Here is a 19,064-nt window from a genome sequence, read left to right as displayed (position 1 = left end):
CCCACTCCCGGCAGGATGCAATTTTATGTCATGTCCAGGACCAGGAGCCTCCAAGCCATCCCCTTAAGCTCCTGCCCTTACCTCCAGGATGATGCTTGCAGCCAGGTAATGTTTCTGCCTGTCCTGTTAGCAGCAAACTTGTGTGTTTATATAGGTGGCCAGAGATCTAAAATGTCCACTGCAGTCAAGCACCTTCTGGCTGCTTGGCTCAGCCCTTAAAGTGGCATGCACCAACAGTGCTCTGCTACAGGGACCAAAGGGTGAAATATACAACTAAATTATTATTTTTTGGGATAACAAAGGCAAAAACCAGGGTGGGAGTGTTGTGTGGGTCAAAGGGTCAAAATGTGAAAATAAGTGCTCCTGAGGGGGACACTGAGCATAGTCCCCCGGGCCATACCCACTGGTCCTCAAAGGCATCCAAGGAGCTGTTGGATGCTGCCCACTGGTGCTCTGCCTGGAAACATGCACAGGCAAATGAAAGGAATGCAGCCTCACTTTCCCAGCCAGAGCTTCTTTCCTGGTCAAGTACAGGGCCAACTTGGCCAGAGCCAGGAGGAGGTTGACCAGGAGGTCCTGGGACTTGGTAGGGCTGCAGATGGGGTGTCTAAAAATAAAAAGGTGTGGGGTGAAGTTCAACCAGAACCTCAGGAGGAGGTTCTGGAGGTGGAGGGGCTGTAGCATGGTGCACTCGAGAGTCATGTGTGCCAGGATCTACCTCTGCCCGCAGAAGGGGCAGGAGACCAGGGTGTCTGTGAAACTTGCCACATACACGCCCATGGCAATGGCACCAGCTGAAGTCCTCAGTGGCTTGTGGGATGAGAGTGGAGTACAGGCTTAGCCACTGAGGTGCCCCAGAAGCTCCTGAGTGCAGTTAGCCATGAGCTGCTTGCCAGGGCAGCTTTTTACACTGCTGGGGCCAGCACTGGTACTGGCCCCAGGCTCTAGCTCCCTGGCTGTAGATCTGGGAGTAGCTGGGCAGGGTCATTTTGCCTCAAGTGACGCAACTTGCCCCACACCAAAGTGCATGTCCAGGCACATGTGCTGAGGGCAAAATCCACAGCACAAATTTGCGCCTCTCCTATTTGAGCTGCTCTAAGCGCACATGCCTGCATGTGTGGACGCACCCTAAGTGTTTTAGTGCTCTAACAACAGGAATCATTTAAATCAGTGTTTCATTCATACTTTGCTCAACGCTCTCAGTGAGTTAACATCATTCAGCATTGCATAAGAACATTGACACCTTAGCACCTCATAACTTTACCAGGGTATGTTCCTAACCCCATTGGGTGTACTCCACAGTCCTTTATCGTAGTGTGTTAAGAGCTGTTGAATAACATTTTGTCTAGGTATGTTTTGTGGCACAAAGCATAGCATCCAACCAGTAAATAAACTTTATTTAGGATGCACATGAAAATAAATAGAAGCACCGATAAGGTGAGAGGACACTGTTATCCCCTAAGGCAGTGGTCTTCAAAGTTTTTTGATCGCACACCCCTATCAGTAAAAAATTTTTGAGCATGCACCCCCAATATATATATATATTTATATTCGTGCACCCCCTATCAGTAAAAAATTTTTGAGTATGCACCCCCCAGTATATGTATATTTATATAAATATAAATAGAAGTTCTAATATTTTCTTCCTGCACCCCAGTGGATTGTCTTGCGCACCCCACTTTGGAGACCACTGCCTTAAGGTTCCAGATAGTCATTGTAAAACTCCATTTATTTTTCAGTGGCCTTTGTGCTTGTCTGCAGGGAAAGTGAAACAGGATAAAGTACAGAAGGTGCTTGATTACAGCTCTAACATTAGAAAGCAGAGCTGTCTAATTTATTTTTCCAGCATACATAGCTATGGCCACTTAATCCACCAGAACCTCGCAAGGGACAAATTGTAGCAATACATACTTTACTGGGCTTTTCTTTGCCTTAGACCAGCACGTTTTCTGCTTCCTTGTCATATGACGTTCTCAGTGACATGGTCTCCAATATAAGGACTGCCTGCTGAAGCAGTGTGCAATTACCAGCCTGCCCTGCATGTCTCCCTGGAAGATGTGCATCAACCAGCCCCAGCAATATGCAAAGCAAATGGTGACTGTCAGAACTTCATAACAGACACCCATAATAAACATCACAGATCAGAGTATTGCTGCAGAAGAAGACCAAGCTGAGACACAATTTACATTCTCCACCATCTTCTCGGATTGGGAGGAAGCTATGGAACATCTCAGTTTTGAGGGAGAGAAATTAATCTTGGAGGCTGTGGAAACTGAACAGTTTCCACAGTCTACATTAATAACTGCTTGTTACTTTTATTGCCTTTAACAGAAACAGCTCCAAAGCTGATGATGTGGCCCTTAAGGACAGGAACTGTATCAACCTCTCAGTACCTGGTAGAACTGAGCAGGGAAGAAGATAGGAGGAAAATGCTCAACTGTATGGGAGAAGCGGGGACAGATGGTTCAGGAATGGATGAAGTTGCTCAAGGTTGAGATGGAAAAGGATGGTGAACTTGGTCAGCAGAATCCTTACTTTGAACTGACAGCTAATTCAACAGACTAACACTTCTGCTGGAAAGTATCGTTCTACCTCTCTTCCTCCTTTGGCAGAGTACAAGAATTGTGAGCATAACTGTGTATACTGGGAAAAGCATTGGCTGTGCGGACACCCAGCTACAGCTCGGCATAAGAGCCTAGCACAGAGCATTAAGAACAGTGGTTTCAGGGAGCTCACCTAAAAGTCCTCAAGCCTGAATGGGGGTTCTGTTCTACTCTTCGTCCTTTCATATTATCAAGGCAGAGAGTGCTAGTGTTGCCTGGCTGTGATCTGCAAAGCCCAATGAGTGTGCCATATTTTTTGACGACACCTGTGGTCTTGAACGTTGCTGATACTGGGATTTAATTTAACTGTTTTTATGAGTTTTGGTTTGCACTTTCTCACAGTTCATGACATTACAAATTGCTTGTTTGGAATTTTATGAAAATAAAGAATGCTTTCTTAACAGGTCTGTGTAGCTCAGATTTCATAATTTTCACAAATTTTCTTGCTCCCTGAAATACTCTGTGAATCCCTGGCTTTTGCTTTAACAGATATTTGTGCAACAGCGTGCACTTATAACATTAGGCAGCACTACAGCTTCTGGCCTAGTTGTCAGCTGATGTAGTATTGTGAATGCCACTCCTCTTTCATCCTGCAGCCACTTAGTTGATAAGTGGGTGTTAGAAAGTTGCTATTTAACTGACTAGTAAAAGGCTTCATCAGTAGGGAAGTAGAGAATTATCTGGGTCATGGTGAAGAATGTTAAAACCATTAAAGTCTGTAGTTGTAGCTGTGGGAGTAAATCATTCTGTTCTTTTTTAAATTACATTGTGTGGGTTCCAAAAGAACTGAGTATCACCAGCCTTTTCAGACTGTGCTGCATTAAGTTGGTGAACCTGCTAAAATGATCAACCAGGCATTGGGGCACAGTGGAGAAATACTGGTTTCTATTTATGAACTACACTGGCACAGGGGGCAAAGAATAGCTGTACAGGTTCCAGAAATTGCCCCAGTATAATTCAGGGGCCCATGTGCTTGCAAAGCCATCAGTAACCTCCTGAGCACTGGTAAGAACATGTTCCAACTGCACAGCATATCTCCTTTACAACAGATCCGACAGGAGATCTGCCCAAGCCCAATCAATCGGTCAGCTACTGACCCATGTCAAGTAGGGGTGGTGAGCTTGAAGACATGATTCCCATACACTTTTGAGTGCTTAGGGGAACTTGCATGTTTTGTTGCTGCTGCTGCATCTCTGGGTGACTTCTTTACCAATCTCCAGAACAGTGCTTTGAATCATCCTGAAATTCTGCAGCCATTACTGAACAGGCTCCTAGGTGTGCTGTTCCCTACCAGCAGATCTTTGTTTTGTGAGGCCAGAAACAGTGCTGTCATGAATGAAGGTGATCCAAGAAAAGTTCCTCCAAAAGCAGCTGGTTTATATCCTCCCACAGCTGCTGGCTGAGTTGCTTCCAGTACTGATGCCAAAGAAGCTCAATCGCCAGGCATCTGACTTGCAAAGCTGAAGGCACCCAAAGGCAAGATGTCAAATATGCTACTGCAAGTTGCTGCATATTTGTGATGACCAGAATGCCAAAAAGGGCAGCAGCTTGCCAAGAAGTGGTGGATTGTGGGATGGTGGCAGAGTCATCTTGAGACTTTTTGAGTTTGACCCTTAAGTCCCTTTAATTCCTGTTGGTTCCAGCTGACTTTTGCTATGTAAACCACAGTGCTCTATGGGAAAAATCCCACAATGCATAGAACTCAGCAGTAAGACAAATGGTCATGCTGACTGTTTTAATACAAAGTTTCACTGTGAGGAAACAATGCTTTTGGAAGTTCATAGGAGGCAGCTGGTCAGGGGACACAGCTGTCACCTAACAATACCATTTGCAACAGTTAGTATACCATCGCTCAGTGCAAATTAACCTTCCCTGTGTAGGCAAGCTTTCAGTTTTCTCTTCCTTCCTATTAGCTGTTGTGTTCTATCTGGCTGGCTGGCTGGCTTCTTTTGAAGTTAACCTTCCCAGTACTGATTCTTGAAAGGCATGTGATTGGAGTTCTCTTCCATTTGTTCAGACGAAGAGTTGTAATTTAGGCTGCTCCACAAGGTACCATGATATTAGCTCTGAGAACTGGTAGTTCAATGGTAACTTGGCTTCCAAAGTCAGTAGCTCCACACAACAGAATCTGAGTCCACACCCAATGTTGAGCTCAAGTAGGAAGCTTTGTTAATAGTAAAACCTGAAGTATGATACAAAGCAAAATGAAATGTGACATTAAAGATGGTAAGGCTGTTGGGAGCTAGAATGGGCAGAAGTGCCTGTGTAAGTTTTTCTGAGGTTGTAAAGATTAACACACAGCAGTGGTTTACTTTGAACAGTAGTACCGTAAATGGCCACATCTATATGAAAGAGGTATTGGAACATTCATATCACATGATTTCAGGGATCTTAGACCGGGGTGCTCAACCTATGGAGCCTTGCAAAATTTGGTAGTAGGGGAATGAGAGCAGTTAATACAGGCAGTCTTCGACTCACAACATTTTGAGTTGCAATGTTTCGCACTTACAATATTTATAAATTGACATCCTGTTTCAACTTTATGATGTCAGTTTCAACTTTACAACTCTTGATCCGATGTGACACCATGCCAGTGAACAAGTTCACTGTGTTGCCCATCTACCTGGAGAACATCTGTCCAAACTTCCTTGAACACTTTCTTTCAAAAGTAAACACGGCTCCAGAAAAACCTGCAGTCAAGACTCCTGAGAAGACTCCAGCCAAGAGCCCTTCAAAAAGTCCAACCAGGAGCCTTTCAAAAAGTCCAGCAAAGTCACCTCAAAGAAGTCCTTCCAAATCAATATGATTGGTATTTACAATATAAATACATTAATGTGGCTATATTACTCATCTATAATTGATCGAGTACAAAATTCTGAGGTATTTTTGGTGAAAATAGGGTATCGAGCCTTGGGTCAGGAACCAATCCCCCATTTATAATATTGTTTCTTATGAGCAAATTGGTTCCGAGTTAAAGTGTTTCGACTTAAGATGCAGTTTTCAGGAACCAATTGTGTCATAAGTCTGAGGACTGCCTGTACTGCAGCCCCTTTCGTTTCCAAATTACCAAGGCCTGTGTGCAACTGAACCATGGCTGGACTGCACCATAACTCTGTGGCCGGGGATGGACCTCTTCCCCCACCCCCCTGCTCCACTCCTACAGCTGGATTGGGGCTGGGTTGTGTCCCCCTCCATGCGTGGCTGTCTTGGTTCCCTGCCATGACAGATCAAGACCACTGACTGGATCATGCTAAGGCACTGCCCATTCAGCTTGTGGGGCAAAAAGGTTGGGAGCTACTGCCTGGGCTGCCCTATTTGGCTCATCTGTGCCATTAGTGGAACAGTTTCATCCCTGGTGTATCATCGTTAAATTTCAGTAGTGATACAGCAGGCATGCAGTTTCATGCTTGGACTGAGAGAATATGAAAAAGGGACCATTGGAGGGAAATTCTAATGAAAAATAATAGTATACAAAAAAGTGGTTAATCCTCCTCCCCTTCCTTCTCCTCCCCCAGCAGTCTAGGGCAGGGGTCATCAACCTATGACCCATGGGCCAGAGATTTTGGGTCTGGCCCATGCAGCTGTGGCTTTGTCAGCATTTAGTGGTGGGGGCTGTGATGGGATCTGCCTCCTGAGGATGCCATGGTGCCCCCCCAGAGGCCACACTGACCCTCTCCTGCTCCACTGGTCTCTTAGGCCACGCATTTTGCTTACTTGTCATGCCTTGATGTCTGAATAAGAAATATTGGAGGCAGCCCTCAGAGTAGCTTTGGGTGCTTTAACTCTGCCCTACTCATCCCTGGGCAGCTGTGTTCTGGCCCCAATCCCTGTCTGAGCAAGGTGTAGACATTAGGGATGCAAGGGACCTCGGAAGTTCAGTGAGTCCAGCCCCCTGCCCAAGGAGCAGGAAGTCAGCTGGGGTCATAGGATCCCAGCAAGATAAACGTCCAAACATCTCTTAAAGGAGTCCAGAATAGGTGTTTGCACTACCTCTGGTGGCAGTCTGTTCCTTGGGGGCGCAGACAGTAAAGAAGCCTGAAACTGTCTTGTAGGAGTTTGTGACTGTTTGACCTTGTCATCCCTTGGGGTGCTCTGGTGAACAGACGTTCCCCCAGATCCTGATGTACACCCTTTTATACTTATAAGCAGCTACCAGGTCCCCCCTGAGCCTGTGCTTTTTCAGGCTGAAGAGTCCCATAGCTCTCAGCCTCTCATCGTAAGGCCTGTTTTCCTGTCCTCTGATCATGTGCATGGCTCTCCTCTGCACCCTCTCAAGCTTCTCCACATCCTTTTAAAATTATGGAGCCCAGAATTGGATAATTCTTTTTCTTATTTTTTTCTCTACCTTTTTGCTCCAGGCCCCCCTGCTCTGGGCTTACTGGCCCTCTAGCTACTCTCCTGATTGTAGATGTAGGCTACAATCATTCCTCAGCTGATGCTGATTGTAGTCTGTTTGGCCCTAATCATAGCCTCCAGCCTTTATATGGCTACACCTGTGCCTCACAGGTCTTCCTCTTCCAGGTTCTCTCACTTTACCTTAGCTACAGTCCACTGAGCCACCCTTAGGCTCCTGGCACTGGCTGAGTGTTCTCTTGGTTTCAGTACCCACCAGACCCCTGGTCGCAGAAGGCCTGTATATATTCACTGGGCCCTTGGCTTTGTCTCAGCCCTTGGCTTTGTCTCAGCCTCAGCCCATGCAACCCCCCCTGATCCTGGACCTTGCAGAGCTCTGTCTGGGCTTCAGTCCCTTTTAGGCACAGAGTGCCTCCCAGGCTTCCTACCAGAACATAAACTCCAAAGATAAATAACTATAATACAAACTGCTTAACTTTCAGAGGTGTTTAGCCAAGCTCCTCTCTTTAGCAGAATCAGAGCTAATCTGAGCCTCTAGCTCTAGGTTTATATAGTAGTCCTTTCTCCTCTGCTTTCAGTCTCCTGACCTCCAGTTTTCAGTGTCAGGCTCAGGGATTTTTCTTTGTCTCCAGTTAACAGGCTTATTTTCCTGGCCTGCTTCTTTTACCTCTTTTATACCTTCAACCTGTCTCTCCTGCCAAAAGGCTTACTGTTTTGGAGCCTCCCTGTAGCACTTCACCCACTCACTTCCAGTAGCAGGGGCTTTGGCTCCTTTGCCACAGGGGCTCTCTGCTCATGCTGTGCTGCATTCTGGTGCCTGGAGCTTTGGCAGAGGTGGAGGTCTCCCAGGGCCATGCTGCAGTCAGTTGTTTAGGTCTGGCATAAGTGGTGGAGGCAGCTGGGTCCTGGTGCTTACCTATGTCAGGCCTAAGGTGGGTCATTCCAGCCCCCTACTGGAAATGTTGCTGAAATCTGGTCTAAGGGATTGAGAGACCCTTTATTTCATTTCCCTTAACCAGCTTTAGAAATCTTGAGTTAATTTTGCACCAGTATAACTAGAGGTGCACCAGTATATCAGTTGCGTATTGGATCGGCATCAATTGGCTTTTTTTGGCTGTTGTAGCGGATAATGTTCTCTGATAAATATAATTAATTATGCCTTCTGGCCGGGGCTCCTGGACACCTGGGTTCCCTCTGGCCTGTGGAGCCAGGGTCCCCAGATGCCTGGGTTCCCTTGGGAAATGGTGGGTTTCCTGTTGCAGGTGGGCAGCATTCTAGCCTGCAAGGGGTAGAATACGGATGCTGTGTGTGATATGCAGGGGGTGTCTCATGCATGTGCATGGCTGCACGCATGCATGTGGCCAGGAATACAGCCAGGAAGAATGGAGCGCAGCTCCCTGCATGTAAGTCTATGGAGGGGAAGGGACATGTTAGAGGGAAAGTACATGGGGGTAGGGGGCAAATCAAGGCCACCCAGTGAGGGAGGGATTGGGGGTGGGCTAGGGGCTAAACTTTCCTTGCTGCTCAGAGGGTAGTAATCAATGGCTCAATGTCTAGTTGACAGCTGGTATCAAGTGGAGTGCTCCAAGGGTCGGTCCTGGGCCAGTTTTGTTCAATATCTTCAACAACCTGGAAGATGTATCCTCAGCAAATTTGCAGATGACACCAAGCTGGGGGGTAGTAGATACATTAGAGGGTAGGACTAGGATTCAGAGAGACCTGGACAAATTGGAGGATTGGGCCAAAAGAAATCTCATGAAGTTTGACAAAGACAAGTGCAAAGTCCTGCTCTTAGGATGGAACAGTCCCGGTACAGGCTGGGGGCTGACTGGCTGGTCAGCAGCTCTCCAGAAAAGGACCTGGGGGTTACAGAGGACAATTAGCAGGATACGAGCCAGCAGTGCACCCTGGTTGCCAAGAAGGCTAATGGCATACTGGGCTGCATTGGTAGGAATGTTGCCAGTAGGTCAAGGGAAGTGATTCTTCCCCTCTATTCAGCACTGGAGAGGCCACATCTGGGGTACTGTGTCCAATTTTGGGCCCCCCACTACAGAAAGGATGTGGACAAATTGGAGAGAATCCAGTGGAGGGCACCAAAAATGGCGAGGGGCTGGGGGACATGACTTATGAGGAGAGGCTGAGGGAACTGTGCTTATTTAGTCTGGAAAACAAAGACTGACAGGGAATTTAATAGTAGCCTTCAGTTAGCTGAAGTGGGGTTTGAAAGAGGATTGAGCTGGACTGTTCTCGGTGGTGGCCGATGACAGAACAAGGAGCAATGGTCTCAAGTTGCAGCAAGGAAAGTTTAGATTAGGTATTAGGAAAAACTTTCTTACTAGGAGGGTAGTAAAACGCTGGAACAGGTTACCTAGAGAGGTGGTGGAATCTCCATCCTTGGAGATTTTTAAGACCCAGCTAGACAAAGCCTTGGCTGGGATGATCTAGTTGGGGATGGTCCTGCTTTGAGCAGGGGGTTGGACTAGATGACCTCCTGAGGTCCCTTCTAACCCTAGTTTTCTATGACTCTATGATAAACATAGAGGAGATGATTTTTTTCTTTGTTCTTGGACATATTTCTTTGTCCTTTTAGCAGTGAACTTTGCAGCTGATGCAGGAGTGAGGAGGGGTTTTTACAAGGGATTTGAATGAGGAGAGAACAGGAGTTTGGATGGGGAGAGAACTCAGTGTATATGGTACACCATGACAAATGGAAACCAAGTTGAAAATACTGGAAGGATATGGTTATTCCTGGCAGCATTGCTTTGTCTGAGACTCTTGGATCTCAGATCCTTTCCACAGCATCCCCCTCTGCAGCCTTTCCTGCTTCTGTCTCGTACCTGCATGTACCTTTGACACAGGATTTGCCTCTTCACATTGCTGTTGTGGATGGGCATTGGTGACAGGGGCAAGCTGGAGGTGACTTGGGCACTCCAGGGCATGGAGATTTGTGGCTGACAGTGGGGACCTGGTTATAAGTGGTGGCCTATGGTGGCAAGAGGTTGCGAACACCTGGTTAACATTATGAGAACCCAGATTAAACAAAAACCTATTGTTTTCCCCATTTTTAAATACTTAGTCAACAGCAGCTTGCAGCTGTCTAATATTTATTGAAGCGCTGTTTAGTGATCCTGACAAATAAGATCACCAACTTTTGCCTGTTAGAGTTCAATTTCAATCCACTATATTTAAGAGTCAAGTAAACTTCATCTTGCCCTTTGCATTCATGCCGTAGAGGTTAGGAAAAAAGAATAAAGTTTAAAGAACAGCTTTACTTCATCTGTAACACAGCTGGAAGCTGTTTTATGGCAAGGGAAGAGGCTGGGGACTGTGGCTCTGTACAGCAATTGCATATTGAATTTTGAAGAAGGGGTCTGATGATTATTCTTGAATTATTTGTCATGTAAAGTAATAGGCAAGAGCCTTTTGGAAATGTGCCATAGATGTGCATGATGTAATATGGTAGGTCTGGTCCCAAATTACTGACGACTGGAACCCCCCACTGTTGCTATGAAGAAGAGTCTACAGCTGGATATCTAGTACTGGGAGGCAGATTGCTGCAGCAAGGGCAGTGCCTAAATTTCTTTTTTCACTAAGCCCATGGAAGCCATTCAATGAGTGGAGGAAGGGGTGTCTAATAGCTTGTAGCATCCTCTTTCACCTCAAGCTGGGGTGACCACGTGATTCTGCAGTTCAGTAAATGTTACAGATTGCAGCACACGCTGTGACTGTCCTTTCTTGCCTTGTTCCTACAATAGGACTCTGCAAAGTTAACACTTGTTAACATTTAGGTTAAATTTTGTTACTCTAGTTGTGCAGAGGAGATTGAAAGAATAGCAGGGATAGGGATTTATCCCTTGTAGAGGCAGGGATAAAATGCTTGGCAAGTAAACTGCTGCTAGGTTATAAAATGCTTTGAGGAGCATCTATGAGATACATCTTTAGTTAACACCCAGGGTTGGCAACCTACAGCCTGCGTGCCACATCCGGCCCATGAGGATGCTGGATTCAGCCTGTGAAGGTCCCATCTGGCCCAGGGTGCCTTGCAGCTGCACCTTGTTGCCTATCCCCTTCTCAGTGCCCCCCCCACCGCACCCTTTCTTATTGCTCTCTTGTATCTGCACATACCCTTGCCACATTATTTGCCTCTCCACATTGCTGTTGTGAGTGGGCATCGGTGATGGGCAAACTGAGGTGGCTTCACTCCAGAGGTGGAGATTTTCTTGTTGTGGATGGGTATCAGTGGCGAGGGCAAGCTGAAGTGGCTTGGGCACTCCAGAGGGTGGAGATTTGCAGCCTACAGCATGGATCAGGTTGTAAGTGGCAACCCAAGGCAGCAAAAGGTTGCTGACAGCCAGTTAATGCTATGCAAATCTAGATTAAAAAGCAGAGTTACTTTTGTTTAAGGTTGTTCTGGGGCTCGCTTGTGATGGGCATCTTATTATAAAAGCAGAGCACAGATGCTCTTGAACAAGAGGGCATAGCTTACAATTCTATATTTTGTTTTTTATAATATACAAAGCTTCAGTAGGCCCTGAATTACTTTGTATCCTGAATATCTCTTAGGCTGTGATTGAGTATTTGGGTGGGATGGGAGCTCAGCAATTTGTTACTGAGTTTTATCATCTGCAAAGCTTTGGGTGCTATATAAACTCATTATTTTTTCTTTTTTAAGATTGTGTTTTCAATGTTATCTTGATTTATTTACTTGCAACTTTTACTTTTCTTTCTTTTTTATCATTAAGGACAAACAGAAAACTTCTCCTTTCATCTTCACTCTCTCTGATTTATGATAAATTTAGTTTCCTTCGGCCTGGCATTTGCTTCAGCAGGAAGTCTTCCTTCAAGTACCACCCTGATTGATGTATAATCTTTGATATCTTCCATTAGCCTCCAGGATCACTAAGTTCAAGGCCCTCTTGGAACCTAAGGAGCCCTGCCGAGGAACTGAAGGCCTTCCGAGTCCTTGGGGTGATTGACAAGGTAATTCTTCAGTGTCTCTTCAAGAGTTCAGTCATCAATCGACTGCATGCTGACATTTTGTCTTTGAAGCTGTGGATCTTAAGGATAAGAAACAAAAGGGGAAAATGACTCAAATGCATCTGCACTTTAAAATAACAAAAGTAGAAGAAAAAAGGCTTTTATCTAAGCAATTCATGTAAGGTCATGCAAAATATATTTGAGCTAAAGGATAAGGTACATGTTTGGTGGCATTCAATATGATGGGTCCTGTTTTTTGAAAATAATGTCATGATTGCAAGGCTGGGGTAAGGACGTGGCAATGCATTTTCAGTTTAATAAACTCATGGACATTTGAAATACATAAGGGTAAAAAATCATACTTTCCCATAGAAGCCTGGGGTGGGGAAACATAGTTGATAAGATATTTTCACTCTTCCTTTTTTAAACTTGGAATTCAAATTCCCAGCCAGCCAAGGCAGGAGACATAGGAATGAGACAAGCTAAATTTTTTGACTTGTTCAAACAGTATCATCCAAGATCCCAGGATAATATCCCTCTGTCATGTGTGAACATTAGTGGAGCATATGGATCTTTTGCAAGCCTAATTAAGGAACCAAAAGAATATTAGCTTTTAAAGTAGCTGAATTGTTTTGATATTACTGATTAGTTATCACCTTACTAAGTACATTTAAGATGATGCATTAGCCAGTAATGAGGCAAGGGATAATGTAACATGTAAAGGCTCATTTTCTTGTTGCCACTTGTTCCCCTGATACCTTTTGATTGTTCATTGAGTGATCCATGGTTTGTGTGCTTTGTGCATCAGGTCACTTGATGCATTCATAACTTGCATTATTAGAAATGACTTGTAGTTCTGAATTTGTTCCTATTTTTTTGTTAGGCTGAACATAACAACTAAGCTTAGAATCATAGAATCTTGGAAAAATAGGGCTGGAAGGGACTTCTGGAGGTTATCAAGTCCACGGTAGGCAACCTCCGACATGGGTGCCCGAGCATGGCGTGCAAATGCATTTTGCTTGCCACGAGTGTGTCAAGATAGACAGTGGAGAAGGGGCTGGGGCTGCGCTGCCACAACAAGGATCAGGCCCCTTAAATCTCCCCAGCTATCCACCTCTGGTACACCAGCATCTTACAGGTCAAGGTTGCAGGTATTTTTCATATTCTGCCCAAAAATGTTGCCTACCCCTGATCTAGTCCAACCTCCTGCCTGAGCAGTCCCTATTCAAACCTTCCCATACAAATCCTTGTCTAACCTGTTACTAAAACTACACAATCTACAAGGCATAGTGCTCTAATCTACCACAGGTAAAGCAGGGAGATGATAGTAGTCAAGTGTCCTGCTGCTGCAAGGGTTGTTAAAATACTTGAAAGAGATAAAAAAAAAAGGGGGGGGGAGGGTCACACTCCCTACTATAGACGAAGATGAACACCCTTACAGTCCATACCAATCTGACTGTGGGGTAAAATTCCTTCTTGACCCCAGAGGTTTTGACCCTGAGAAGAAGGGCAGGACAGTTTAGCCAGGAACCCCTCTGGGTTTTAGTTCCAGCAAGAGTGTTGGCACACTTGAGTTAAATTGGCTGCAGCTCAGTCCTTCTGAGAGAGGTGAAAGCAAACACCTTGATATGTAGCAACGAAAGTGGAAAAAAATTCCTTCCCAGTCCTTTGCATCAACCATCGAAATCCAGCAGCAAAGTCCAGTAGTAATACCCATAGCATAGCATAGGCATATCTACTCCTAGATCATCTCTGACCAATGCTTATCCACCCTCTTCTTGAGCACTTCCAGTGATGGAGATCCCACAACTTCCCTAGGCAGTCTATTCCACTGCCTCACTGTTCTAACAGTGAAAAAGTTTTTCCTGACACCCAATCTAAACCTAGCAGCATCAGGATATTGGTCTGTGTCTTGTTCTCTGAAGCAAGAAAGAAAATGTGTTCTCCCTATATCTGGTAGTTCTCCAGGTATTTGAAGATTCCTATCATTTTCCCTCTTAATCATCTTTTCTGTAACATACCTTTTTCTTTCAACCTCTCCTTGTATGGCTTGGCTTTCAAGCCCTTATCATTTTTGTTGCCTGTCTCTGGACCCTAGTTTCTCCATCTCCTTTTTAAAATGTGGATCCCAGAACTGCACACAATACTGTAGATGAGGCCTAACCAGTGCCAAATAAAGAGGCACCATCATTTGTATCTTGTGTCTTGCACCTACAGATCCTACTAATGTAGCCGAAATCACATTTACCTTCTGTGCAGTTGTCACACTGCAGACTTGCACTGAGTCTGTGATTCACCACAATTCCTAGATCTTTCTTTGTAGTGCTGCCATCCAGCCAGTTGATTTCCTTCTGCTTGACTGTACTGTTTTAATTAAGAGTGTTATTAGTATGTTTGGGTGTTTGTCTTATGAACTACATACATTCATGTTTAACTTTGTTTTTACCACACACAGAACCTTCCAGCAGTAGCTCTGTATACATTGCTTGTTCTTTTAGTATTTTCCTTTGTATAACTGTATTTATGGAATAGCCAGGATTAAAAGAACATTTTCTTTTCCAAGATGATTATAGCTTTTGACTCTGCTGTATACTGTATGAATTTTAAGACCATAGGAAATTCCAAGAGCAGCTTCATAATACTTCCTTAGAAGAAATAAAGCAGCTAACTATGAAACTTGGGAATTTTTCATTTGTGGGGAATACAACATCATAACATTATCAAAGAGGAGCCCCTTTAGATGTCTTGTATCAAACAAGACTAAGGCTACATACAGACCTTCAAATGATTTGGGAGAATTCTCCCAGGTTTGTTCTCCTGGTAGAAAATCTTACTGGGAGATGCCTAAACAGACATTTGAATGTTCAGCCCCTGAATAGCTGAGAGCTTGCAGTGGTGATGCTGTGCAGCCAAGGGGACTCTCTGGACATATCTCAACATGCTCTGCAGGATCTCTCAGTCTGGAATGGCAGCATTGCACAGGGGCAGCCCTGACTGGCTGACCCAAACTGCCTGTGTCCCCCTGCAGCCCATTGTGGGACTTTGAAAGGGGCGTGTTTTGTCCTATGGTAAGCTGGAGCAGCAGAGTCCAGTGAGTGACAGCAAAGCACTCTGGGATGTTGAAGAACTGTGCTGTGGCTTTTGTCAGAAGACAATACATACAGACATTCACTTTCTCAGGAGAAACTCTCCTGAGAATGATTTAATCCTTGTTCCTGGGTTATTTGTCTTCTGGAGCACCTATTTTTTTTTCTGGGAGAAAAAGCTTGAACATCCATGCACCTGTGGTTTCTCCTGGGAGAGCAGTGACTTTCAGGAGAAACTTAATATACCTGGCTTAAAGTTCTGAAAATGATCAGTATTTGTGAAGGTATGCTCAGTGCCTTGTAGGCTTTAAACTCCTTGATCCACCGGCTAACTTAATTTTTTAAGTACCATAAAATGCATACCTAGAAAGTTTCCAGACACAAGACTAATATGTCCAGATCCTGCACTTAACTTTGTCCCATTTCAGCACAAATTCTATAGTGGTGGCAGTAGTAAGAGATTTAGTATTGGAAACATCTGCAATACATACACACAGATAATCAGGGTGTTCTGAGAAACAGAAAAATGTTATCCAGTACACTGTGTTGTATTGTTTCAGATCAGTAGGCTACCAGTCTCATCTCTACTGTATACCTTTGAGAGTACCCATTTGAAGCACCTGTTGACCCAAGCGATGGTGTCATGTGCCACCACATTACCTGTCTGTGAAGATGGGAGCATGATCTTTAGGAATAGCTTAGCTGACATGTTAAAAATAGTTTAGGGACAAGAATGCAATTAGGACTGCCTCCCACAGAGCCTTCTCAAAAATTGCCTACTGCTCTTCTAGCCCTGAAGCAACTTCCTCAGACTTGAGACATGTGCTTGTGCACACACACTTCTACTGTTCTTGCTGTTGCTAGAAGTTACATTGCTGCACCACTAGTATATCCATGGCAATTCAGAAACAGTTTTAATTCTGGAAGCTTGTTCAAGCACCATAAGAGCCCTGGCTCTTACCCTGGCTCCCATGGTAGCAACACTGACCAAGATTTTTAAAAGTGGGTAGTTTTGGAATTTTCAGCTAGGGATGTTTTGAAGCAACTTCACTTTCAGCAAGGATATGCTCCTTATTGACTGAATCCCTGGCTCTTTCAATCTGGTTTAAGCTTAGCACTCTACATTACTAGTCATTTTGGAAAATTTTGACCACAACATTTCTTGTCTTCATTTAGGCTATTTGCATCCTAATTATTTTTTAACTGGAATGTGAGATTTTACTTTTACAAGGAGAAGTCCCTCTTTCTAAAAAGTTATTTATTTTTAAACAGCATTTTAGTTTAGTTGAAAATGAGGCTCTTGTCCTTCAAACATTCATTCTTCTCACAGGCTCTAGGAAACAGAGTTTGTTAAGTAATATGCAGCTATTACCAATGTCGTCTTATACATTTTTTTTCCTGAAAGAGTAGAGGTGGAATGATATATCAGTCCATATCATATTGGCACTGATAAAAGGTAAATTGACATTATCAGCAATTGACTTTTTTTGGCTGACATGGCCAATTAATTTGGCTGATTAATGTCTCTGATAAATGCTGCGTGCATGTGAGCAGATGTAGCACGCATGCAGCCAGGAATGCAACCTGGCAGCTTGGAGAGCAGCTTCTGACCAGTAAGTGTATGGGGGGAAAGGATGTTGGGGGGATGGAAAGGGCATGGGGGGGGCAGATCAAGGTCCCCATGGTGAGGGAGGGGGTGGGGTAGGAGCTACCCAGGCGGGGTGCAGGACAGAGCTGCAGACGGTTCAGCTGAAGGGGGGTGGGGCGGGTCCCTGCTGTTGCGCACAGCCTTGGGGGAGACATGCAGGTCATGTGCCCCCCAGATTTGTGTGTGGAACAAGGGCAGGCTGCCTCCTGTGGGCTTGGGGCCAGGGGCTGCGCTGGCTTCTTCCCGGCTGGAGGGCTGGACTGGGGCTGCACTTGGGGTGGTTGGGGGTGGGGTGGGTAATGGCAGTGCTGGGAGGGTGGGCTATGGCAAATTTTGGGGTGGTTGTAGCCCACCCTGTAGCCCCCCTCCCACTACCACCACTGCTCACCCTGCCCACCCCAGTGCATACCTGGCTCAGCCCTCCCTGCTGGGAAGAGGCTGGTGCAGCCTCTGGCCCCAAGCCCGCAGCATGCAGCTCATCTCTGACTCACACACAAATATGAGGGGCACATGGTCCCCCGCCACACCTCCCATGACCCTCCCTGCCTCCACCGACGAGCCACCTGTGGCTCCATCTCATGCCTTGCCCCAGCTTGGCAGCCCCTAACCCCTACCCCACTCCCTTCCTCACTGTGGGGGGCCTCAATTTCCCCCCTGCCACACCCCATCCCTTCCCCACACCTCTTCCCTCCCAAAGACATACTGGCTGGACTCTGCTCTCCAAGCTGCTGGGCTGCATGTTGGCAATTGGATCAGTATCGTCTGAAATGGATGGTGAATAAGTAACCATTGGTATCAGCCAAAAAAATCCTTATCGGTGCGCCCCTATTAAAGAGCCAAATTCTAATACAGTTAACATAAATATGAATCTGGAGTAACTCCATTGTTTCCAGTGGAATTTTCTCTGGTTTGTCACTGATGGAACTGGGATTAGAACATTTCTCAATCTGTCAGTACTTGTTTGAATTCAGGGACAGGCTTATTATTCAATAACTTCTTTGTTAAGCTTTCCAAATGTTTCACTTAATTTTAACAAGACACTGATGATTATAATTTAAATTAAGCAATTTTTGAACAGGCCTATGTAAAGAAGTAAATCTCTGCTAATTTTTCCCCACTGAAAAACTGGAGGGAAAAAAAAGCTTTTTTGCAACTGTAGTGTTGGTATTCTCTTTAGTGTTTGGAGTTATGATTTCTCGCATTATATAACAATGTGAATTCATTATGCAGTATTTTTAGGCCCGATTCTCCATGATATCCAAATCGGCATTGTTAATTATTTAAAAAGTTCAATGCAATTATTATTTATGTCAGCCTCTGAAGTAGAAGTTCAAAAAAGCACAAATTTGATGTGATGTTTACATGTATAATGCATTTTTTAAAATGAACTACAGAACCATAGTTGAATTCAAACAGGTAACGGTTAGTCTAATTGGAGGGTATAAGAAGTGGTCTTTTGTTAATACAGTTCTTTTTTGCCCATGAATATTTAATACTGCAGTAGCTGTGTCTCACTCCATATTAACTAACTCCCCATAGAAGCTTAAATATCTTTGGTTTTATTTTGAGGAGAGTTTAAATAGTGTTGCAGTTCCAAAGTTTAAATTTTCATTAGCTGATATTTTGCCAGTGGCTTTTGGGTAAATGCTACCAAGTTTTTTTTAACGATCTTATGGATTTGTACAGTTAATTGTTTGCATAAGAGAGTTAGAAAAAACTGGCATAACAAAAATCAGACATTCTCTGTATCATGTTATTGTGATCGTTAGAACCTGAAAGAGAAACCAGTTAGTAACTCAGTATAAACAAAAGTGAAACTGTGATTAGTCCATTTTTATGGCCCAAGTGTACCAAAGTGAAAAAAACCAGAAATATGAAAGCTGTTAAAAAACAAATACATTGTGATGTTTCATATTTGAGTGATCTAGTTAATACTGGTAATGAAAATAAGGGAAGTTGCTTTAAAAGTAGCTATATTTTGGTAATCTGCTAGGGTCCTCGGTAATTTTCTTGTTTTAGAATTTTAGAATTGGAGAAGTTAAGAAACTAGTCTACAACATGATATAATATAGCACACGATTAGGACTTTTTAAAACCCCAGTGCCAGAGTGGATTTGATTTAAATCATGATTTAAATTACTGGTCATGAAGCTTCAATTTAATCATAGTTTTCTACAAAAGGTGCATTCTTGTTGGTTGACATAACCTTAATGCATGTTATTCAGAACTCATAAATGTAGGTTTCGTTTTTAGAAGGTACACCCTATATATTTAAAAGCAATAATTTATTTTGATATTCTTTTAGACTATTTTTGCAGCTACATCAGAAAACTGAATTATGACATTTAAATTGTTTTATTTGCCTAAAACAACAAGCTTGTGTGTTTTGGATATTTT

General features: G+C 44.2%; 1 protein-coding gene across 3 annotated transcripts in view; it reads left to right on the top strand.

Moving 5' to 3' along the window:
• RPS6KC1 (ribosomal protein S6 kinase C1) overlaps positions 1–19,064 on the top strand; it is a 137,358-nt gene that overhangs the window by 66,777 nt on the left and 51,517 nt on the right. For all 3 annotated transcript variants that reach the window (XM_090049065.1, XM_090049074.1, XM_090049083.1), the window contains one exon: positions 11,844–11,936. In XM_090049065.1, the coding sequence (XP_089905191.1) occupies positions 11,844–11,936 (93 nt within the window). The remainder of the gene's footprint in view (positions 1–11,843; positions 11,937–19,064) is intronic.

Source organism: Crocodylus siamensis, chromosome 1 (genome assembly GCF_052110815.1).
Source record: "Crocodylus siamensis isolate JL-2025a chromosome 1, ASM5211081v1, whole genome shotgun sequence".
Classification (NCBI taxonomy): domain Eukaryota; kingdom Metazoa; phylum Chordata; order Crocodylia; family Crocodylidae; genus Crocodylus; species Crocodylus siamensis.
This window is presented reverse-complemented; position numbering and strand designations above follow the sequence as displayed.